Consider the following 25,276-nt stretch of genomic DNA (forward strand, 5'->3'; position numbering starts at 1 on the left):
ACACGTTTACAGTAAATCATTTAGTGAGTATTGCAGTGTCAAGTAAAAATCTATATTTAGTGTTAAAAACAACAAGGAAATAGAAGGTTGAAATTGCGTCATGATATCAACCTTAATTCACCTATGTTGAAAGTGTGACGTTGAAACAACGTCGTGAAATCAACGTTGAAATTTTTTGCAAAACCAAAAGGTAATCCAACGTTGATTCAACGTTGGTACCTGACGTTGATTCAACGTTGAATCAACGTTGAAATGCCGACTGGGTAGGGTTAGGATGAGCTTTAAGAATAAGTATGAGACCTGGCTGTCAGACAACGTTAAACAAAACTTGAACATCTACAATGAGCCACAAGTATAAAATAAAAAAGGTAATAAAAATCGGTATTAAGCTGAAACATATTATAAAATGTAGTCAACCAAAGACTCCTTGAAGGGGGTAATAGATTTATGATCTTGAAGGAGACTTTGGTTGACTCTGACAACGCGAAATTGACGATGGCAAATTGAAGCGTAACAACTTAGCAACTAAATAATTTGAACCATGACAACTTCATTTGACCATGACAAAAGTGAAACAAACTGTTTCGAATTAAAGAATAAAAAATGGAAAATGAGAGTAAAGGAAAAAATGCAAATGGAAAATGAAAGTAAGAAAAAAAAATAAGAATGGAAAATGAAAGTAGGGAGAGAATAAAAGATTGAAAAGTAGAAGAGACTAAAATAACTCTCTTATAGATGCCACGGGAGTGCATTAGTCTATTGCAATTTGGAGATATGCCAAAAAGTGTGTAGACACACATTTAAGTATATGTAAGAAAATATACAATTGGCAATAGCATAATGTTTAGATACAAAAATGTATTAATGTAGACAATAAGAATATGCACCCCTGAAACAGGCATACTGGAGTTGATGTAAGTATAAAATACATTGAATGTAATAAGATAAGAAAGCAATGATGAAATAGAAAAATCATTGGCTAGCATTTGAATGAGTGAGGAGTGAAGACTAAAATAATTTGGAGAAAGATCTAAGATGAAATCGCACTGTGGAACATTTCAGCCTGGTTGAACTTGGAGGTGAAAGTTCACCTACTCTGCCTTCGAAATGTGAGTAGAACAAACAACAACATATGCTTTACTGCAGCTCACAAATGGTTTAGACCATGTGTGGCTTTATATCTTTTTGGAAACTTACTATATCAAAAATTTGCCATGATTGTTTGACTTAAATAGAAGCAGTAAATAAACAAAACGTAATGAGGCGGTCATGTTCTACAGTGTACTACAGTTATAAAGTATATACATAAAATAATTGTATGCTGATGTGAAAACTTTAAAAAGTATTCATGATAATTAAAAAGAGTTATCAAGATAAAATGCATATTATCATCTTGGAGGTCAAATATATAAAGCAGGATATATATACATATGATTTGGACTAGAAAAGTAACATTAAAAATGTATTTAGACTAATTTGGGTTAAAATACTGACATGATGGGGCAGTGGATAAGACACATGCCTTTGGTGTGAGAAACCTAGGTTCGAATCCACTGTGACACACCATTGTGTCCCTGAGCAAGATACTTAATCCCTAGTTGCTCCAGAGGCGTGCGACCTCTGACATATAGCAATTGTAAGTTGCTTTGGATAAAAGCTTCAGTTAAATGAATGAATGTAAATGATGTAACATGAACACCAGGAGCATTATGCATGATGGTAAAAAGCATGTTTGAATAAAACATTTCCATTGGACATTTGTAACTAAACAACAAAGAATGTTACTTGTTAAATCTGTCCCAGGAGTAGGTAAGAAAGAAAGAGAAGTTTCACACATTCTCTGGAGATCGTAAACCAGTCCGAGATGTTGTGAGGATTGTTTCAAAGACACCACAGCTTGGCCTTTTGCTGAGTATGTGTTGGGTGGTACATAAAGTAACATTAATTGTTTTATGACTAATCTACCTCAGTCGCTACTTATATTTAAGGCTGACACTGATTGTAAACATATTTGCTTACAAATCTTATTTAACATCACTAGCCTTGGAATGCTGCTAAAAGTTTTGTTTATTTGTTGATTGTGTGTATGTGTGTGTGTGTTCCACTATTAAGAAATGATAGTGAGAGAAAGAGGTGTGAAGGGTAATACTTTTTAAATTGACCCTTGGGAGAACTAAGATATGTAGTGGTCAGACGTAATAACAGCACCTATGTTTGATTTAACATTGAAGATACAGATTTCAAATTTGTAAAAGCACAGCAGGAGTAAATCAGAATCTATAAAAAAAAAAAATTTGGATAGTGGCAAAATGTATAACATATTGGGTGTAATGAAAAATGACAATGGTAAAGTAATTAATAAGTGTGATTGAATAAAATATTTTACAATATGTTAAGAAACTTAGAAAAACAGCACAAAGTCAATCACAATCAAGATCATTGTAAAATCAAATTAATGCTATGGCATGAAAATGTTTTTGTTTAAATTGTCAAAATTGTAATAGGAGATCTGTGCAGTTTTGAGCAGTTGGTTTAAGATTATTGGAACATATTAAAGTTAATTTATGAAACACATTCCTCTTTGTCATGAGGAGTAAAAGCAGAAAAACACAGAGAAGTTCAAATGTGGATCATAAATTATCTCTCAAAAGACGAGTTGGTGTGATTCAGCCACACACTCATATATTTAAACTGAACCTTTTTGAAACACAGTTAAATGACCAGGAGAGTCTGATTATGGCGGACCACTTTCTAGAAAATCAGGAATTGGCAGAAGCGGTAAATGAGGCTAAGAGACTGGAACTTAGGAGAACAGTGAGGGGTCAATTATTAACAAGATGTGGAACAGAATATTGGATTGCAGTTCACAAGGATGAATGTGTCTCTTGCTACAGGCATCCTGTAATGCAAAGAGTTGAATTCAGTATGGGACACTTCTGTCGAGATTGTTTCAAGAGTGTTAAGATAATGACTTGGGTTAATGAAGATAAGACAACAGAGCATTACTTGACAACTTTTAATCTAATGGAACGCACTAATGCTGCGTTATTTCTGACGTACCGAGATATACTCAAAAGGCTTCACCCAGAGGTTGAGGAAATATATTATGATATTGATGAACACAAAGATTGGACTAAAGATAAAAGAGACCATGTAGTACATGAGCTTCATAGAAGTAAAACATTGAGGGTTGTTAAACTTGATGGAGTTTTTTATCTCATAGAGCTAAACATCGATGATTGCATCAAAAAGGAAAGGGTCTCAACTTCTGTCCCCCCAGTTCTCCAGAAGACTTCAATGATGACTGTGGCTCGTGGAGAAGTGCGTAAAATGCAGGAGTCCATGATTCCGTTGATTGGTCATTGTAAACAATGTAAGATCAATGGAAGGAGCCGCCAGTTCTTGTGTCAAAACTCTGAAGGAGAATTGATTGGTGCATGCTACCATGAGATAACTGATGGAAAATTTATAAAAGCAAATTTTGGAGGCTATCTGAACATAGTGTTGCAAAGTGTAAAACATTGGCCAGTAGGCGATCAAGTAAGAGGAATTATTGTAAAAAGTGTTCGGATAAGACCAATATGTAAAGTTCCCTGGGTCAACAACTATTTGAGTATATCTCAGCACAACATTTTTACTAATAGGGGTGAAATGTACTTGATGTTGAAAAAATATGAAAGGAGAGTTGGAAGATATCAGCCATACTTATGTTTGAAAATGAGAACTTAAAGCCTGTATAATATTGCATGAAGGGGGTGTTGTGTAAGATGCAAATTATCCAACCTTTATAAGCCAAATAATACACCTAATTTTATATGTATTTCTTCTGAGCAATATAAACCTGTGGTTTGTTATTTTATACTCCTTTTACTATGTTAAACTCTTTATGTTACTTAATACGCCTAGGGTGGCTTTGATGTAAAGTATTATAATCATTGAGTTGGGAGTATATGCATGACAGCTCTTGAATTGCATGTTTAAGGAGTGACACAAATATGGTTTTGTATTTACTAGTTTATTAAGAGTAGAGAGATTGATGCATGTATTAGATAGAACAAAGCTTAAGGGATATATTACAGTTTAAAGCATGATTTAAAGACCTGTCTTCATGGGAGAAAGCGCAGAGGAGTTTGAAGAAGAACGACAAAGAGACTTCGTCGTATATTTAAGATAGTAGGGGACTTTCCCAGTAGACGTAAGGATCAAAGGCGTGCCATGAGGCCCTGAATATGATTCCTGGAATTCGGACCCGAGACCGTGCCTATAAATTGATGCTGGTGCAGAACTTAGGCAGATCTGGAGAGCGCACAGCATCCAGCATCTCCGTTGTCTGACAGCCTGAAATCTTGTGTGCTCTAGACTTAGTACTTTGTATTTTCTGTCTTATTACTTTTAGTTAACTTGGTATTTCTTATTTCTTTTCTTTTTCTTTTTAATTTGGCAAAACTTGTAATCGCAACTAGCTAAATTGTATTAATAAATTTTTTAAAAGACAAGAAGAAGTGTGCTTGCGTGAACTTAGCTCAAATAATCAACCACGGGGAAGTCTTCTAATAATTATGTGAGTATAATCCAGTTTTCAGTTTCTATCTTATTTAAGGTAATGTACGATTGGTATACTAGGGAAATAATTGTTAGATTTGACTATCCTTGCCTACCCTGAATAGAAAGAATAGGCAAAAGGTACAAATTTTCATACCGCAAAACAGTATCTGAAGAGCGCGTGTCATTGTAAAGCTCCATCCACACAGATGACACACAAAAGGTTTTTCTTTACTGTGAATTTTCATGTGTGTTGTAAGTTCGGTTTTACTTCTAAAACTTTTTTCACATTGACTGCATGTAAAAGGTTTCTCTCCGGTGTGAATTATCTTGTGTCTCTTAAGAGCACCTTTACCGGTAAAACTCCTTCCACACAAATCACACGTGAATGGTTTTTCTCCAGTGTGGATTTTCGTATGTCTCTTCAAGTTTGGTTTTTGGGAAAAACTTTTTCCACACTCACGACAAGTGTATGGTTTCTCTCCGGTGTGGATTTCCGTATGTCTCTTTAAGTGTGATATTTGGGTAAAACTCTTTCCACACTCGTGACAAGTGTATGGTTTCTCACCTGTGTGAGTTCTCATGTGTATTTTAAGTTCATTTGTAGTTAGGAAAGTTTTTTCACACAGATTGCAAGCAAATGGTTTCTCTCCAGTGTGAATTTTTATGTGCACTGCGAGGTATGATTTTCTGCTGAAACTCTTCCCACAGCGATGACACGTGGCCTTCTCATTGTGAATCCTCGAGCGATCCGTAGGGCGTCCGTCTCTTTTCAACCTCTTTTTACACAGTTTGTCTCCTGTTCTTCGAGTTCCTTTCTGTGCAACATTCTGTATTGTTGTAATATTACGATGCGTTTCATCAGCTTTATTCAGTTCAGGCTGATTGTCCTTGTTTATTTCCATCATCATATCTAAAATAAACACATTAAACAGTTAAAAGTCATGTCATGTATTTGTTCCTCATCATGGTAAAATGTTTTGCTTTAATTATGCAGCTATTTGCCATTAGCTGTAGATTTAAATTGATGTTATTCATGGCAACAGTTTGTTCAAAGATAAATGAACATTAAACATTCAAACATCTTTGTCTTTACAGAATAAAACTATAAAATAACAGCTTTATGCAAAGCATTCTGGCAACCAGAAATCCCCATCAACCTTTTTCAGTATTTTTATCATCAACATAATTTTCATTTAACTTTGAACAAACTCTTGCCAGTAAATACCATACAATCTAATCTACAGTAAGTTACTGGCAAACAGCGGCCACTAATACTGTCTTTTTTTCTACAGAAGTTTTTACCTTTATGTAGTAAGTAATATTGCTTATTACAAATGGGTTGTACATAAAGGTAAGTAATTTCATTACTTTCATTTGCTGTAACTTACTGTAAGTCAATCTCCAGTCTTATAGTTTACCTAATGGAGCATTGCACTTTCAAAGCCAAAGTCATGGATAATTTTCCAAAGAACAGTCATTTAATCCACTGGAATTTGCTTTGGATAAACCAGTTTACTTAATGTTTAAATGCAATTCTACTGAATCTATTATGGACGTATTTATCATGCATTTAGTTACATTTTTTCCCTAATCAATTTGTATGATTTTCTGTACTTGTGATTCATTCCTCAAGCATCAATAATTAAGATTGAAAAATAAACACCAACCTCTTTGTTCTTCAGTATCTTCAATCTTTATTCTGCATGGTTGTGAATCTCTCATCTTCTCAAGCTCTTCTATCAACACCAACAAGAAGTCATGAAGCTTTCAGTATGGAGTGATTTCTCTCCGTGTTTGACTCCAGCATTTATTGGTGGATCGCTGTAGGAGGAGCTTCACTAAAGGTCTCAATCACTTTGGGTGTGGCTGGATTTAGAGAGGCTTTGTTAGTCAAAATGTGATAGACCAATCGTTCTCAACCCATTAGGGGCCTTCAACAAACTTCCAAGAGAGCCTTAAGATTACTAAAATTATCCAAAATAAGCAATAAATTAGGTTAAAACAACCAAGAATGAAGATATGTCTTAGTGTTTGGGTATTTTTGTAAGAAACGTTGAGAACCGCTGCTAGGAATCTATTTCAGGGTTGAATCAGTCAAGTTCTTTGGTTTATGTCAAATAAACATTCGCCTGCTTAGTCAAGTCTATTTAATCACAAAGTGGCTATAAACATTAGAGAAATGTGACCATTAGTTTATAAAAGAAATATTTTTTCAAATCCACTGCAGAAAAGCACCACTTTAGTAAATAAAATATTAACATATGACAATTCTTGGAATCTTCTTAAAGAGGTTTGTTAAAATCTTAAAATCTGTTATCATTTTATCACACTCATGTTTTTCCAAAATATATGTTTTTGTGTGCAAAAGAAAAAAAACCTCATACAGGTTTAGAGTTTTTCCTGTGTTTTTGAAGCTATGCTTGTGTTTATGGTGCGCAATATAACATGTTTTCATGTATCACGTGTAAAAAATAAATGCTGTATTTTTCATATAATTTACTTATCTGTATATCGTAATTTTCAAAACGGTCTTTAAACTGCATGCTGGTTTCGAGTAGGCTGAGTAGGGAACTATCCCTTTATAGTTTCTGGACCCCAACTGGAAAAGTCTTTCTGTTCAGTTTTTTATGAAATGTCAATTTTTTATAACATTCTGAGCAATTAAACTTTGACCCCCCAAAACTTGAGAGTTGACAAACTTGTCACATACTTTTATGATATTTCATTACATGCCTCAGCCTATTTAAACACAAACATGTCCTTTGCATAGCAATTTACATGAGAGCTTAAGATGAATTTGGTGTAAATGGGAACTATCAGTCTGGAATAACAGCTCCGTTAACACTGATGTGACTGAAAATAAACATTTCAAGACGGCTAACAGCTCTGTTAACACTTCTCTTAACCACATGCTTGTGCAGAATTCAGAATTTAATTGGGAATGACTCCTGAATTCCAATTTAATTCTTGAATTTGAATGTCAAAAACAAGATCTATAATTAAAATTTGAATTTGAATGAAAGAAATTTCGACCGGACATAATCACGTGTTTACTGGAACAGCCGCAAGCGCTAAATTATAAACCTCTTAAAGCACGTAAAATGTGTGTGAAGTGAATGAGTGCAATCTATGGAATGACATTTTTTGCGCCAGCCCTTATTTAGAAACCTGAGCTGTTTTGGAATTAGTTTTAAATTTAAAAAATGCTGCTAATATCAAACTTCTTTTAACCCAACTTTAAAAATGACCCTTTTAGTTTTTTTTATTACAAAAGACCAGAAAACCTTGATAAAATGCTGCACTCTGATAATAAAATATTCGTTAATAACTCCGTGTGACTTCGATCACAGATGATCTTTTAATTACTTTAAGTTAAAGCAAGCTTTATTGTCAATATAGGTAAATATAAAATAAATAAGTAAATAAAAAAATATGAAAATGTAACATTTTAAAAGCAAAATTTAAACTTAAGATTACTATGACATGAATTGCAATTAACATAAAAATAAAATAAGTAAATAACAACTGAAACATTTGAATTAAATCTTTCTAATTACCTTATTGTTTAAAATCATGTTCCTGTTTTGAACTAAGTCAGAACTGAATTTTAAATAAGCATACTCTTAATTGAAATTTTAAACGAATATCTGCTTATTTATTAATTTAGATAAAGATTAATGAGAAAGTTTTTTTAAACAATTCGTTCTGTTCGCGCAAACGCTGTATAGACATAGATAATAACGATCTCAGCAAGTTTGTTGTAATGCTTATTATGCTTTCGTGAATTCTTGTCAAAACGTATGTTTCTGAAATGTCAGAAAACGTACAAATAATGATAATTTAAGATGTTTAATTACTAGAGTATTTGAATCGCTAGATGAGGGATTAATGTAGGCTACTTAGTTTTTCTGAAAACCTTCATATATATATATATATATATATATATATATATATATATATATATATATATATGAAGAGTTTTGTTGCAAACGAGATAACCACCGTTTTTTTTTTATTGTTCAGAAATCACGTTTTTTGGTTGTGCATTCCAATTAATTTCAATGCAACTGCAGTTTGTTTGTTTTGATTTAAAAGCTTCATAACTTAAAAATACAGCTAAGTAGCACCATAAAACAAAATAATAACACGATAACATAATAATAAACATGTTTTGACAAAATTGTAAAAAAATGGATTTATCTCGTTTTGCAACGAAACTCTTCATATATAGATATGGTAAAGAAGTTTAAGTTGATTACAATGCACAATACCACAGTAAGATGTTCCAATTTAACACAGAAAAGTACACGAAATAAACTTAAAGTTGTACTTTATTACAATTAAATTACGACTAAAATATACAAAGTAAAAAATTAGCTGTTCCAAAATAGCACTCTAATAAAGTTAATTAATCAATAGCACACTTTAAATGGTCATTAGTGTGACTGCAAGTATACTGAAGTGTATCAAAATTAAAAATAGCATACTATTTTTTTACTAGGGCTGATTCATGAGTTCATTTTTAGATCAACACTTGCGATCTGAACTTGTAATGCACATCGAGGTGAACAATGACGCAGAAGTTTAAATGAAAACTGCAGCATATAGCCTACAACGTAGGTCCTATGCAAACGTATTAATCGCAATTGAGACGTTACAACAGAAAGTCCACTCATGTGTCTCCCATTACTCTACAGATGGAAACGGTTTCTTTCCAGCATGAATTCTCACGCGTGCATTAGGGCGAATTTTTATTTCTGAAACTCACTAATAGCATCTGAATGGTTTCTCTCAGTGTGAATTCTCATGTGTGTCTTAAGATGACTTTTATTTCTGAAACACTTTTCACACTGAAGACAAGCGAAAGGTTTCTCTTTAATGTGAATTTTCATGTGTACTGTAAGGTTGTTTTTACGTGTAAAACTTTTTTTACATTGACTGCATGCAAAAGGTTTCTCTCCGGTGTGAAGTCTTGCATGATTCTTAAGGCTGGATAGATATGAAAAACTCGTTCCACACAGATGACACACGAATGGTTTCACTCCAGCGTGAGCTGCCATGTGTATCTGAAGAGTGCATTTACTTGTAAAACTCTTTCCACACTGAAGACATATGAATGGTTTCTCTCCAGTGTGAATTGTCATGTGTCTCTTAAGTTGACTTGCATCTCGGAAACACTTTTCACACTGAAGACAAGCGAAAGGTTTCTCATCTCTGTGAATTTTCATGTGTGCTGTAAGGTTGGGTTTAATACTGAAACACTTGTTACACTGACTGCATGTAAACGGTTTCTCTCCGGTGTGAACTCTTGCGTGAGTCTTAAGGTTAGTTAGTTGTGAAAAACTCTTTCCACACAGATGACACACGAAAGGTCTCTCTCCAGTGTGGATTCTCATGTGTGCCTTAAGATGGCCTTTACTTGTAAAACTCCTTCCACACAGATGACATGCAAATGGTTTCTTTCCAGTGTGAATTGTCATGTGTGTCTTGAGTTGACTTGCATCTCTGAAACACTCTTCACACTGAAGACAAGCGAAAGGTTTCTCTTCACTGTGAATTTTCATGTGTGCTGTAAATTTGCTTTTACTTCTGAAACTTTTTTTACATTGACTGCATGTAAAAGGTTTCTCTCCAGTGTGAATTAACGCGTGTATGTTAAGGTTACGTAGACATGAAAAACTCCTTCCACACAGATCACACGTGAATGGTTTCTCTCCAGTGTGGATTTTCATATGATATTTTAAGTGTGATGTTTGGGTAAAACATTTTCCACACTCGTGACAAGTGTATGGTTTCTCTCCAGTGTGGATTTTCGTATGTTTCTTTAACACTGATAATTGGGTAAAACTTTTTCCACACTCGTGACAAGTGTATGGTCTCTCGCCAGTGTGAGTTCTCATGTGTATCTGAAGTTGTTTTGCAGTTAGGAAAGTTTTTTCACACTGATGGCAAGCGAATGGTTTCTCTCCAGTGTGAATTTTTATGTGCACTGCGAGGTATGATTTTCTGCTGAAACTCTTCCCACAGCGATGACACGTGGGCTTCTTCTCATTGTGAATCCTTGAGCGATCCGTATGGCGTCCATCTCTTTTCAAACTCTTTTTACACAGTTTGTCTCCTGTTCTTCGAGTTCCTTTCTGTGCAACATTCTGTATTGTTGTAATATTATGATGCGTTTCATCAGCTTTATTCAGTTGAGGAGGATTGTCCTTGTTTATTTCCATCATGAAATCTAAAATAAAGACATTAAATAGTTAAGCTTCATGTTATGTATTTGTTTCTCATCATGGTAAAATGTTTTGCTTTAATTATGCAGCTGTTTGCCAATAAGATTTAAATTGATGTTATTCATGGAAAGAGTTTGTTCAAAGATAAATAAACATTAAACATTATCAAGTCTTCATCTTTACAGAATAAAACTATAAAATAACAGCATTATGCAAAGCATTTGGCAACCAGAAATCCTCATCAACCTTTTTCTGTTGCTTAGCTGTTTATTTTGTAAAGATAAAAACTTGTTAACGTTTTAACATTCATTTTACTTTGAACAAACTCTTTCCAGTAAATAACATCTACAGTAAGTAACTGGCAAACTGCTGCCACTAATGCTGTCTTTTTTTCTTTCAGAAGTTTTTACCTTTATGTGAATTAAGTTATCTCATTCCTTTAATTTCCTCTAATTTATTGTCAATGTCCAGTCTTATAGTTTACATAGTGGTACATTGCACTTCCAAAGCCAAAGTCATGGATCAATTCCCAAAGAACACAGCCATTTAATCCACTGGAATTTGCTTTGATAAACCAGTTTACCTTATGTTACATGCAATTCTACTGAATCTATTATTTATCATGTATTTAATTCAATTTTTTCCTAATCAATTTGAATAATTTTCTGTATTTGTGCACTGAAAACAATGATTCATTGAATTTAATTATTTTTTTGGGGTGGGCGGTTGCAGTCGGTTTGTTTAAGCTACATTTAAACAAAAGCTTTATATTTTATATTACTTTACTAATCTTTTTTGTTAAAATGTAGCTTAAATAAATTGATTGCAACCACTTACCTTTAAAAAAAATTTATTAAATTCAATGAATCATTGTTTTCAGTGTGATTATTCTTCAAGCATCAATAATTAAGATTGAAAAATAAACACCAACCTCTTTGTTCTTCAGTATCTTCAATCTTTATTCTGCATGGTTGTGAATCTCTCATCTTCTCAGCTCTTCTATTAACACCAACAAGCAGTCATGAAGCTCTTAGTTGTCATATATGAAGTGATTTCTCTCTGTGTTTGACTCCAGCATTTATTGGTAGATCGCTGTAGGAGGAGCTTCACTAAAGGTCTCAATCACTTTGGGTGTGGCTGGATTTAGAGAGGCTTTGTTTGTCAAAATGTTATAGACCAGTCGTTCTCAACCCATTAGGGGCCCCCAAAAAACTTCCAAGAGAGCCTTAAGATTACTAACATTATCCAAAATAAGCATTAAAATAGGTTAAAACAACCAAGAATGAAGAAATATTTTAGTGTTTGGGTATTTTTGTAAGAAAGGTTGAGAACCGCTGCTAGGAATATATTTCAGGGTTGAATCAGTCAAGTTCTTTGGTTTATTTCAAATAAACATTCACCTGCTTAGTCAAGTCTATTTAATCACAAAGGGGTTATAAACATTAGAGAAATGAGACCATTAAAAGAAATATTGATTCAAATCTACTGCAGAAAAGCACCACTTTAGTAAATAAAATATTAACATGTGACAATTCTTGGAAACTTCTTAAAGAGGTTTGTTAAAATCTTAAAATCTGTTATCATTTTATCACACTCATGTTGTTCCGAAATATATTTTTGTGTTCAACAGAATAAAAACCTCATAGAGGTTTAAATTTTTTCCTGTGTTTTTGAAGCTATGATTGTTTTTATGGTGTGCAATATAACATGTTTTCATGTTTCACGTGTAAAAAATAAATGCTGTATTTTTCACACAACTTATCTGTATATCGTAATTTTCAAAACGGTCTGAAGTTTTCCTTGTTCTATGAAGTCCCTCCTTCAGAAATACGTACGAGTTCTGATTGTGAAGTTTGTTTAGTGTGTTGTGATTCGACAGCAGCTTAGCTTAGCAGAGCCGTTTGAGTTGGCGACTATAGCCCTTTTCACACAGATATTCCGTAAGATACACGGGACAGGCATCCTGGAATTTTACGGGACCGCTTGATATTTTATTCATTCACACTGCCAAGTTTACCCGGCATATGTGATGGTCCCGGAAAGACACGTGACCTGTTGAAAGTCCCGCCCTCTCTTCTACGCAGCGTCTGAAGTTTGCATATTATTTATTATTTCGCTCTCCAGAAACAACTTGCATGCATTTTTGTTTATGATAAGACTACAAAGGAGCGCATGAACGCACAGTTCTATTCTGGTGAATGATCTCAGCTTCAGAGTGGATATTTGACAAGCTCCCTGATTTCTGCTTTGATCCAGTTTTCAGACATTTCTCATGATTGTTTATATGCATTTAAAACCCGCATTTTGAGGAACTGAACGATATATCTTGTTGGGATGACGTGCGGGTATTTTCGTTTATTATAGCTCAAATGAGCAAGTGACGTGATATTCTTTTATGCTGAATGATCTCCGTTTCAACACAGTAAGTAATAAGCTACACTGCAAAAAATGACTTTCTTACTTAGTTTTTTTGTCTTGTTTTCAGTAGAAATATCTAAAAATTCTTAAATTAAGATGCTTTTTCTTGATGAGCAAAATGACCTAAGTAAATAAGTTTTAAGACAAAAAATATACAATTTAAGTGAAATTGTCCTTAAAACAAGCAAAATTAACTGCCAATGGGGTGAGAAAAAAATTGTGAAATAAGATTTCTTTTTTCTTAAACACTTAATTCAAATAAAATTTTCTCACCCCATTCACTGAAAAAAGTGTTTCATTGGATCAAAGTAAAACTTTTGCGTCAACTTGTTACAACTAATTACTTTACTTTTTATCAATCTAAAATTTTTACTTTGAACAGAATGAACTATCCATTACTTGGCCAAAGCAAAAAGTATCTTTGAATCAAATACATTTTTTAAGTTAATGAAATGTCAAAATATACTTTGTCTTAATGCATTAACGTAATTATTTTACTTTGTATTTGGTTGGATATTTGGTTAGATGTAAAGTAAAATAATTAGGTTAATGCATCAAGACAAAGTATATTTTGACATTTCATTAACTTAAAAAAATGTATTTGATTCAAAGATACTTTTTGCTTTGGCCAAGTAATGGATAGTTCATTCTGTTCAAAGTAAAAATTTTAGGTTGATAAAAAGTAAAGTAATTAGTTGTAACAAGTTGACGCAAAAGTTTTACTTTACATCTAACCAAATATCTAACCAAATACAAAGTAAAATAATTACGTTAATGCATTAAGAAAGTATATTTTGACATTTCATTAACTTAAAAAATGTATTTGAGTCAAAGATACTTTTTGCTTTGGCCAAGTAATGGATAGTTCATTCTGTTCAAAGTTAAAATTTTAGGTTGATAAAAAGTAAAGTAATTAGTTGTAACAAGTTGACGCAAAAGTTTTACTTTACATCTAACCAAATATCCAACCAAATACAATTTAAAATATTAATTTAATATAAAAAAATTATTTACTTTCAAAATGTGTAATTTTACCATCTGTCTAAGATGAATGACTTCAAGCATCAAACTTTTGACAATTTATTTTGTCATAATACACATTTTTGTACAAATACACACTATCTTACAATGTAAACACATTATAATCATGACAATTTGTCATAAAACACTTCAACAATGTGTATAGTATTGTTATAAAAACACAATGTATAACAGTTTTTAGTATTTGTAGACACACTGGATAAAATGTAAATTCTAAATAAGAATCAGTTATGGTTGATAGATAAACCATAAAACTTAATCAAGATAAAACAAATCAGGTTTAGTAAACAGTATTACAGTTAATGTTGTATAAAAGGCTCAAAAAATTTACCTTCAGTAGCTGGGTTAAAGGAAAAAAATGTACTCCTGCAGTTTTGAAGAGGGGTTCTGCACCCTTCGGCTCATCTGCTTACTGTCTACGTCCATGACATTTTTTTTGAAAGGCTTTAAAAGTTATATTTGAGTCCATCAGGATGTTTTAAGTTCAGTTCAAATGAGTCCAAACATGCACATGCAAAAGAGGCCAACTCATTTATTACTCCACACCGTCAATGAAAATGGAAATGTCCAGTGCAGGATTAAGAGCATCACTCTCACGGATCACAAAAAATTCCATGGTGGTCTTTTTGAATTCCCTCTCCGCTTCTTCCCTCTGGTCAGCCTAAAAACATACAAGAACAGAGACCAATTTAGGGACTGTGGATAGATATGTACACTAGATGTAGCCTTGGCTACGGCAGTTCATTGGACCGAACATAGGAGCCGCCATCTTAAAACAGGGGAATCCCGCATCAGCGCCATTGTAGGCAATGGTGTAACAGAAATAAAATCACCATAAATCGTCATGAACGCGATTTTCTTGGTTTTCTTTTGCTTCGTTTCAACAGTCAGACATGTATTTAGCATTACGTACAGGAAAAAATAAAAGTTTTGATTTTATGAAAATGTACTTTTTCTAACTGTAATGCATAGTGCTAGTAGCCCTTTCATCCATGCGCAGCACAAAAGTCCGGCATCGTTCGTGAATTCGAAGTACAGGCGGAGATAGCAGCTTTACCTAGATACTTCCTATGACAATACCCCTGTTCTAAGATGGCGGCGGTTTTGACGCATGCTCAGAGCCCCAAGGCGACATCTAGTGTATATATCTATGGGGATTGTGGAGGAAGAAAACACCCCTTCATCTGAAAATGTATTACACAAATTTTGTTTGCTTTCCTACTATGGAGGTCAATGTAGAGCCCAAACATCTGTTGCTAACTTTAATTAAAATATCTTAATTTGTGTTCAGCGTAAAAATAAAATGTGTACGGTTTATTTCAAGAGGAGAGTATGACAAAATTTTCATTTTTTATTGCATGGACACAAAACCAATGCAGGTAAATGGGGGGGCTCTTAACAACATTCTTCAAAATATCAGCCTGTGTGATTTCTTCCACAGAACACAAAAGAATGTGTAAATAACACAATTACTTGAACTACTTTTAAAGGAATAGTCTACTCTTTTGCCATATTAAACTATGTTATTACCTCAACCTAGACGAATTAATACATACCTATCTTTTTTCAATGCCTGCACTGTACAGCGCGTTGTGAATGTGTTTGCATTTAGCCTAGCCCCATTCATTCCTATGGTACCAAAAAAGTTTTATTTTGTGGCACCATACTAACTGGTATAACTCCTCATGTAACAGTCTTTAAATAGGGAAAACATGAAAGTGTTTGGTGGCTTCCCTGTTTGGTGCCATAGGAATGAATGGGGCTATGCTAAATGCTAACACATTCACAACGCACTGTACAGTACACGCATTGAAAAAAGATAGATATGTATTAATTCGTCTAAGTTGAGGTAATAACATAGTTTAATATGGCAAACGATTAGACTATTCCTTTAAGCAATATTGCACAACCAAATCAAAATTTTTCCATGTTTTATTCACCATCAAGGCTTGAGAAGACCTCTGTTAAAGGAATAGTCTACTCATTTTCAATATTAAACTATGTTATTACCTTAACTAAGAAGAGTTGATACATCCCTTTATCATCTGTGTGCATTCACGTAAGCGCTGGAGCGCGCTGCGACACTTTGATAGCATTTAGCTTAGCCCCATTCATTCAATGGTACCAATCAGAGATAAAGTTAGAGTGACCAAACACATCAACGTTTTTTTCTATTTAAGACGAGTAGTTATACGAGCAAGTTTGGTGGTACAAAATAAAACGTAGCGCTTTTCTAAGCGGATTTAAAAGAGGAACTATATGTTATGGCGTAATAGCACTTTTGTGAGTACTTCGACTCGGCGCAGTAACTCCCTCCCTCTCCCATTATGAGAGGCAGAAGGGGAACGGACGTTTCAGGCGAGTGGAAGTGCTCCCAGAGGTGCTGTTGTGCCGTGAAATATAGTTCCTCTTTTAAATCTCTGATTGGTACCATTGAATGGGTGGGGCTGGGCTGGGTGCTGTCGAGGTGTCGCGGCGCGCTCCAGCGCTTGTGTACACGCACTAAGATGATAGAGGGATGTATCAACTCTTCTTGGTTAGGGTAATAACATATTGAAAGTTAGTAGACTATTCCTTTAAAAGAAACCGCCACAGCTTTTCCATAATTCACTTATGTTTTTCCCTCAAGGTAGACATGTTAATACATACCTCTCATGTCTCAGTGCGAGCAACTTAAAGTATGAGTCCACTTCTGAATAAAAATTCCTTAGATGACATCGAGGTGAGTAAATTATAAGATGTTCATGACTTTCTTCAGTCAAAAATAAATTAAGGTTTTAATGAAAACATTCCAGGATTATTCTCCATATAGAAGACTTCAATGATGCCCAAATGGCTGAAGGTAAAAATGACAGTTTCACTGCAGCTTCAAAGGGCTTTAAACTATACCAGATGAGGAATAAGTGTCTTATCAAAGAAATGATCGGCCGTTTAAAAAAATACAACTGTATTTGGTTTATAGACACAAATGATCGCCTTGCTTCAGCTTTCTGTATTCTTCAAAGAGCTTACGCTGTATGTCCTATGCCAGGGCTATTCAAATCTTACCCTGGAGGGCCGGAGCACTACAGAGTTTAGGTCCAACCCTAATCAAACTTACCCACCTGTGATTGTCTAGTGATCATGAGGATGTCACAGGTCGGAGAAGCGGACCGCCCGTCGCGGGTCACGCTCCTCCTACCTGTGACAGATTTGGCGTAGTCGGCAGTCCACCCCGGGTTGAGCGACCAAGGCCCCCCAATGGCCTACCACGTATTTAAAGACCCTACTCGATTTTTCCTGTCACCAAGAAGAGCCCGTTCTAGGGACTAAAATTGTTTGGCGGGGGGGGGATGTCACATGGTGACTTTTATAGGGCGGAACCAAAAGCGGCGAAGATTGGTTCCGCCCGAAGATGGTTTCCGCCCAGGCCGAACATTTCAAACACCAGTACTTCCTGGTTTCCAATGGCAACACAATCGGGGCTCTACGAGCCACAGGTGAGAAGAATTGAGGTGGTGATTTGTGACGGGAGGATGTGTGAAGATGGGACAGATAGATAGAGCGGCAGAAACACCAGAGAGAGGAGTTGATTTTCGGGGCGAGCTCCGCTCCGCCAAAGGCGGACCAGAACTCACACTTCCTTTGAAGAGTCTAGAGCGCCGTTGATCGCTTTAAAAGCGAGCGGAAAGAGTGCGGGGCCAAGAGAGGCGAAAAGCAAGGAGTTGTGGCTGTATATTACAGGAGCACCACGGAAAAAGTGCTTGTCTCTGCGATTGTTGTGTGGTGCGTGGTCACGGAGACAGATCCGGTGTGGAAAGAGCGGAGGCCTGGGCGAAGTCTTTATAAGAAGAAACAGAGTAACATTGGAGAATACTCACCGGAGTTGTCGTCGAGGACGATCTACAGCAGCGGAAAAGCTGTAAACAGGAACAAGAACAGCAGAGAGTCATCAGGGAGTGTGAGTAACAAGCTACGTTTATCACGAAGTATTAAGAAGAGTGCATTACCTGATGTGTGTTGTGAGTTTGATAACCAGCGTTCAGCCCCACCGTGGAGAGAAGCGTGGGGGAGCCGGGGAGTAGCATTGGAAGACGACAGTGTCGTGAAGTATTGCCAATGGCACGTGAGTAACATCATAGATTGTATTACGTAGTGTGGAACGGAGGGTATATTACCCGACGTGTGTTGAGAGTCTAGCACACAGAGTTGCGGCCCCACTGTGGAGAGAAGCGTGGGTGAGCCAAAGAGTAATACTGGAAGACACCGTAGGAAGCCAGCATTGCGAAGTAGTGGCCTTTCACGTGAGTAACATGATCCACCGTACCATGTGGTATTGAAGAGGGTATATTACCTGACGTGTGTTGTGAGTCTAGCACACAGAGTTGTGGCCCCACTGTGGAGAGAAGCGTGGGTGAGCCGAGGAGTACAACTAGGAGTAAACACTGGAAGTCTGGCGTCCATCCTGTAGGCACTGTTCCCCCTCCGCCGAGAATAACACCCAACCAACTCAGTCCTTAGTCACTTAAAGTGTGTGGAGTGTCATGGGTGAGTCCTTGTCTTCATTGTGCGTGTGTACACCCTAAAGCTTGCAGTGTAGTGCTGTGCTTGTGTTGACAGAAGCCACTTCGAGGTCAGAGGAGTCGTGAGGAGATCACAGCACGTTGAGGCTAGTGGAGCGTGGGTTAAAGGTAGTTGCCAATAGGATTTCCTGAGTATAAAGTGACGGATCCTTTTCCTGGCTCTGAAAGAGGGGAGTGGTGAAGTGTACCTGCATACCAGTGTGAGTAAACCATCTTGTAATTATTGTTCTTGGACAAAGGGTTACTGTTATAACGTCTTCATACGATAACAATCCTTGTGTGGAGCCTCTTCAAAGGTTCGCCCCTGCTCAGTATCTCTGGAACCGTAAGTGGAGGAGGAGCAAGGGAAGCGTTCGGCTCTGCACGACCATACCCGAAGTCGAATGCACCCTGTGTTGAACACCGCCCTGTAAGCCCACTGCCCTAGAGCGAAAGTTGTGTGGAATAACCATTGTGTTTGAACGAGAAGTTAAAGTCCCAGCCACCTGTGTAACACTTACCTCTGCTTACAGCCAGGAACCTGAGGAGGAACAGTTAAAGTCCCAGTCACCTGTGTCATTCTTACCTCTGCTTACAGCCACGAACCTGAGGAGGAAAAGTTCCCAGTCCCCTGTGTAATTCTTACCTCTGCTTACAGCCACGAACCTGAGGAGGAAAAGTTCCCAGTCCCCTGTGTAATTCTTACCTCGGCTTACAGCCAAGAACCTGAGGAGGAAAAGTTAAAGTTCCCAGTCACCTGTGTAATTCTTACCTCTGCTTACAGCCAAGAACCTGAGGAGGAAAAGTTAAAGTTTCCAGCCATCTGTGTAATTCTTACCTTGGCTTACAGCCACGAACCTGAGGAGGAAAAGTTAAAGTTCCCAGTCCCCTGTGTAATTCTTACCTCTGCTTACAGCCACGAACCTGAGGAGGAAAAGTTAAAGTTCCCAGTCACCTGTGTAATTCTTACCTCTGCTTACAGCCACGAACCCGAACCTGAGGAGGAAAAGTTAAAGTTCCCAGTCACCTGTGAATTTCTTACCTCTGCTTACAGCCACAAACCTGAGGAGGAAAAGTTAAAATTCCCAGTCACCTGTGTAATACCTGCCTCTTCCCACAGCAAAGGGCCCAGAGCCTCCTAAACACCCCCCCCCCCCCCCTTGCTATGAAGGCCTGAGGACTGATATGTTCTTTTTAAGTATTTAATTCCCCCTATTTACCATTTTAAATCTTTAAATAAAAGTTGTTAGATTTTAATTCTGTCTGTCTGGTCATTGGGGTGTTTTGGGACCTCCTCGGGGTGGAAATAGGAGGAGCGTGACCCGCGACAGGGGCGGTCCGCTTCTCCGACCTGTGACAAGGACCTTGATTAGCTTGCTCAGGTGTGTTTGATCAGGGTTGGAGCTAAACTCTGCAGTGCTCTGGCCCTCCAGGGTAAGATTTGAATAGCCCTGTCCTACGCCTTCCATATTCTACTTACAGAAAAAACAGAACTGGTGCTGCGTGCGTTTGTTCCGTAAGTAGAATAAGAAAGGCGTAGGACATACAGCGTAAATTCTCTGAAGAATACTTCAGCCATTTGAGTGTTATTGAAGTCCACTATATATGGAGAATAATCCTGGAATGTTTTCATCAAAAACCTTAATCTCTTTTATTTAGTGAAGAAAGAAAGTCTTGAACGTGAGTAAATTATGAGGAATGTTTAATTCAGAAGTGGGCTAATACTTTAATTGCTGTAGCGTGCATATGTAAGCGTTTAGCTTAGCACCATTCATACTGCATCCAAACAGCATGCAGTAACACCATCATACCTGACTAGTCCCCCTTTTTTTAGAATTTGAGGGAGAGTTCTGATGATGTTACTGCGACCGAGGTCCGAGTGCTGCAAACTAAGTGCTCTTCTGCCATACAATATAGTTCTCACTTTTTATCCGCTTAGAAAATCACCAGGTTTTATTTTGTGCCACCATACTTACTTATGTAACTACTCATGTAACAGTCTTTAAATAGGGAAAACATGGAAGTGTTTGGGGCCAGTCACACCAAAAGCGTTTATGGCAGTTGCAGGCGCCTTTTTTGAATGATATTCTATGGGCAGGGCGCGTTCGCGCGCTGTTCATGCGCGCCGAGCGCCTTGCGTTTTTTTGCCGCCTGCCGCGCACGCGTTTCTGAATGAGGGCTGAGAGCGGAGAAGCACCCGACGTCATTCGCCTCTTTCCATTGATCAATCGAATGAGGGTAGAGGCGGGCCTTACGTTGTGGTGAGGGAAGTTTACAGTTGCTTTGAAGAACCGGACTCCACTCGCTCACTCTCTCCTGCGTGTTTGTGCACCTCTCACCCTAAAACAAGGTCAGACCAAGCGCCCTCTTTTTAAAGTTTCTGCTAATGTGACAGTTAACAGCAAAAGAGCGCTCACGCTTCAATATTTGATTGACAAGACAGCTGACTCGGTGGTTGCTTAGCAATATGAAAAGCAGCATCGCACTGCTCTTTTTTTTTTAAAAAAGGCAGTGCGTCGCGCCTTGCATTTGCAAGCGTTTAAAGCGCTTTTGGTGTGACTGGCCCCTTTGGTGGCTTCTAAATGTATCCCTGTTTGGAACCTACGGTATGAATAGGGCAAGGCTAAATGCTAACACATTTACGACACACTGTACAAAGATTAAGTGTACTTATTGAAAAAAGATAGGGATGGATTAATTCGTTGAAGTTGAGGTAAGAACATAATAAAATATTTAAAAACTGTGGTGTTTTCCTTTAAAGGGATAGTTAATCATAAAATGAAAATTCTGTCATCATTTACTCATCCTCATGTTGTTCTGAACCTGTATAAATGTATTTTTTCTGATGAACACAAAAGAAGATATTTTGAGAAATGATGGTAAACACACAGCATAGTGTTCATTGACTTCTACACTCTAAAAAAAAAAAGGTTCTATATAGCACCAAAACTGTTGCTTTGGATCGTAACGATAGAAGAACCATTTTTAGTGCCATATAGCACCAGTGAAGAACCAGTGAAGCACCAGTGAAGCACCTGTGTAGAACCATATAGTGCTATGTAGAACCATATGTGGTGCTATATGGCCCCTTTATGGTTCTACACTGGTGCTTCACTGGTGCTTCACTGGTTCTTCACTGGTTCTTCACTGGTGCTTCACTGGTGCTTCACTGGTTCTTCACCGGTGCTATATGGCACTAAATGGTTCTTCTATCGTTACGATTGAAAGCAACAGTTTTGGTGCTATATAGAACCGTTTGTTTTTTTAGAGTGTATAGTAGGAAAAATATTTTGGAAGTATTGTGATAAATGAAGAAAATATTTTCATAAATGATGGTAAGCACACAGTTGACGGTACCCATTAAATTCCATCATATTTTTTTATTCCTACTATTAAAGTTAATGGTCACTATCTGCTGTGTGTTTACCATAATTTTTTCAAAATATCTTCTTTTGTGTTCATCAGAAAAAAGAAATTCATACAGGTTTAGAACAACATGAGGATGAGTAAATGATGACAGATTTTTTTATCTTAAGGTGAACTATCCCTTTAAGGCAACCATGGTTGGAGAAACTTTCAGTAGTTTGCATTGTCTACATCAGGGGTCTTCAACGTTTTTTGGGTCGCGGACCCCTTAGATGAAAGAGGCATGGAGCAGGGACCCCCTAATACTAAATGTGTAAAATTATTAGATATTTAAGTAAGCAGTAAGGTACGAGAGGCTGCCTTTTCGTATTAGACACAACGCAAAGTGGAGTAAAGTACAACTGATGACCAATCAGAATCAAGGACTGGAACTGTTTTATATATAGAAACAAACATGTCACACAGCCATGATACTATATTAACATGCATCATTTTTTTTTGTTAAAGTAGAGTTTGTTTTTATATTAATATAATAATAATAAAAATACAAATAAAATAATATTATTTTAAGGTATTTGCAGTGTAATATATTTTCATTTTACTGTGAATTAGACAAGGGCTTTCAGTTTATAAAGATGACTGATCATGGTGAATGGCACAAAGACTCTATTCTGCTGGGGATAGACGTTGTGCTACTTTATAATTTTGAGGTCTGTTGCCTTTCCCGTGTATCGTCATTATCACGAGTTTGAGTAACGCAGGTTTATTTTCTGCATAGCTTATTATCAGACTCAGGAGAACAACATGCAACGAGTCCGAGCGCATCTCTTTGGGGCAACTTTTTGAGAGGCGGATTTCAACCTGACTATGAATCTCGCACAAAGCACCATCACGGTGCGCGTTTCATACATTTTTAAATGCGAGCGATAGTTTTGTCACAGTTTAAAATGCAGACGTGGTGTGGTGTCATTTGCCTGTTGAATTAGCGCTTTAAATCTGAACCGCGTGAAACACCCGTCCAAGTTCAGAAATACAGATGAGACAACATGTCGCAATGATTCTAAAATGACATTCTGAAAGAAAGACACACATAAGATTTACCTGTTTTATGATGACATTTCTGTCGCTACTGCTGCTTCCTGAGTGGACATTTATAATCCAGATATTTTATTTTGGTCTGCTGGCTAAACTGAACGCGCGCCTTTAAACCTATGCGGCCACGCACGTTCACAACTTAAAGGGGACATGTAATGTTTTGTACATGTATTTTACATTTTTTACCAAAAAATTGCTTGTAGTTAAACATCATTCGGCGGACCCCCTGCAGTTCCATCACGGACCCCCTGGGGGCCGCGGACCCCCGGTTGAAGACCCATGGTCTACATTACCTGATATTCTTTGATCAGACAGCTTGCATCTTCACCAAAGTACATAAATCAGGCACTTCAGCAGGCTTTCTCTTCTGATTTCTGTGTGCAGACTCTACAAAATGTTCAAGATGTATTGTTTATTTTAGACCAAAATACTACTAAATTAATTGCCACAAGCAATTTTGTTCGCATGCAACCAATACCTGATCCATAACTTTAATAGTGTCCTTAGTTTTTCATGGAGGACTCCACCTTTGCTCCTAATAACATGAGAGCTCTGTCTGTCCAAAGAGGCCACAAATCTTGATTTTCAAGGTAAGATCGTGATGCGCAATTCTGCATTAATCTGAAAGTAAGAGAAACAGAAAATACACTTCTGAAAAAATTATTTCTAGAACTAGTTGTAAAAATAGATATACACACAAAACATTGAATGAATATATAATTAGAGCATCTAAGACATTTTCAAAAGCACTACATCCTATGGTAAAAACTATGGTTAATTCAGTACAAGTCAAATTTTAACATTTTATAATAAAATAAATGCTTTTACCTCCTCTGGCAATCTTTCTTGCAGTTCTTGAACAGTAGGTTGGTTTTCCACAATCTCTTGTCTGCGTAAGGCAAACGTCTTTGTCATAATGTTTGCTGATGTCTATCCAGGGATGGGATATGATTGGGCCTGAACAAATAATAGATAATTGCTAGACATTTACATGTTCACTACATCTTGTGACATAAACAAACGTTTTTATTTAAAAAAGAATACTGTGGAGATCATTTTGTTTGTATGGACCCTGTCAAGAACCGAAATATTTTATGTTTGCTCGTCTCTCCACGTGTGCAGTTTTGAGTGCATAATTACACAGAAACGGAGCGCTGCGCGACTTTCAAACAGCGCTTCCGGGAGGAGATGCCGTATAAACAGTCGCATTGCTCTATTGGCCAAATGCATTTTAATCAACTACAGTATGAGGCAAAGTAGCAAAACTGTCGCCAAAGTTTACACATCAAGAGTTCTGATCTTTGAAGGGCATAGAGACACATTCATCTGTATGAGTATAGAAACTGCTCACGTTAGCGCCTTTTTGCAGTGAAATTGCTTAAAATCACTTTATTAACATCTGCAAGCCTTTAAAACACGTGCAAATGATTAAACGTTTCCCATTTTAATTTGCGCATTAATCCGCGAATCGCATGTGAGCCGAACCGTCATGCTTAATGAACTGCGATCCGACCGGTAACAGTTACAGCACTAAGTAATACTAACCGTATGTAAAACAACAGTACAATCACACGTGTATAATGTTAATAATACGCCAAAACGTATGTTTAAAATTACTTACCAATTTTCTTGAATCCCATTGTACCACGCGGAGTTCATCCATCGGTGCAGTGTAAATCAAGATGGCGGAAAGCTGAACTTCAGCTGAACGTCCTTACGCACCAACCAGCCTGACGTTACGTAAGTCACGTGACAATGGAAACTAATATTTTTAATTTAATTTACAGAAATGTATTTACTTTACACCAACAGGACTTACTTTTAATTTAAATCAAACACATTTTTTACATAAAACTGATGGCTGGACAGAAAATGTATTTTTTTGAGTTAGATCAAATATAAAATCTTCTTTAGAGTAATGACATGCGCTGTGCACTTTTTTCAGTGGATAATTTTGCTTGTTGTAAGCACAAATTCACTTAAATTGTATATTTTTTGTCTAAAAACTAGTATTATTTTCTTAGGTCATTTTACTCATTAAGA

At 36.6% G+C, this 25,276-nt stretch overlaps 2 protein-coding genes and 2 long non-coding RNA genes across 4 annotated transcripts in view; all 4 read right to left on the bottom strand.

Moving 5' to 3' along the window:
- LOC141351171 (uncharacterized) overlaps nucleotides 1-25,276 on the bottom strand; it is a 105,934-nt gene that overhangs the window by 76,064 nt on the left and 4,594 nt on the right. The window lies entirely within an intron of this gene.
- On the bottom strand, nucleotides 2,789-6,508 carry LOC129421902 (uncharacterized). The gene is made up of 3 exons (XM_073857913.1): nucleotides 6,213-6,508; nucleotides 4,700-5,455; nucleotides 2,789-2,802 (listed from the first exon to the last, which is right to left on the bottom strand). Exons 1-3 carry the CDS (start codon nucleotides 6,265-6,267, stop codon nucleotides 2,789-2,791), a joined length of 825 nt encoding a protein of 274 aa, XP_073714014.1. The 5' UTR covers nucleotides 6,268-6,508.
- Nucleotides 8,859-11,903, bottom strand: LOC129421985 (uncharacterized). Its single transcript, XM_055177643.2, has 2 exons — nucleotides 11,704-11,903; nucleotides 8,859-10,777 (listed from the first exon to the last, which is right to left on the bottom strand). The coding sequence occupies exons 1-2, from the start codon at nucleotides 11,756-11,758 to the stop codon at nucleotides 9,297-9,299; spliced, it is 1,536 nt and encodes a 511-aa protein (XP_055033618.2). The 5' UTR covers nucleotides 11,759-11,903; the 3' UTR covers nucleotides 8,859-9,296.
- Nucleotides 14,242-24,943, bottom strand: LOC129451061 (uncharacterized). Its single transcript, XR_008646568.2, has 5 exons — nucleotides 24,855-24,943; nucleotides 24,062-24,190; nucleotides 23,712-23,854; nucleotides 23,527-23,620; nucleotides 14,242-14,892 (listed from the first exon to the last, which is right to left on the bottom strand). It is a non-coding gene; the product is annotated as an uncharacterized lncRNA (long non-coding RNA).

Source organism: Misgurnus anguillicaudatus, chromosome 19 (genome assembly GCF_027580225.2).
Source record: "Misgurnus anguillicaudatus chromosome 19, ASM2758022v2, whole genome shotgun sequence".
Taxonomy (NCBI): domain Eukaryota; kingdom Metazoa; phylum Chordata; class Actinopteri; order Cypriniformes; family Cobitidae; genus Misgurnus; species Misgurnus anguillicaudatus.

Excerpts from the sequence above, each read along its gene's own strand:
- LOC129421902 (XM_073857913.1), bottom strand. The coding sequence starts at position 6,267 with ATGAGAGATTCACAACCATGCAGAATAAAGATTGAAGATACTGAAGAA. Across the intron at positions 5,456-6,212 it reads AGATACTGAAGAACAAAGAG|ATATGATGATGGAAATAAAC; the intron begins GTTGGTGTTTAT and ends TGTTTATTTTAG.
- LOC129421985 (XM_055177643.2), bottom strand. The coding sequence starts at position 11,758 with ATGAGAGATTCACAACCATGCAGAATAAAGATTGAAGATACTGAAGAA. Across the intron at positions 10,778-11,703 it reads AGATACTGAAGAACAAAGAG|ATTTCATGATGGAAATAAAC; the intron begins GTTGGTGTTTAT and ends TCTTTATTTTAG.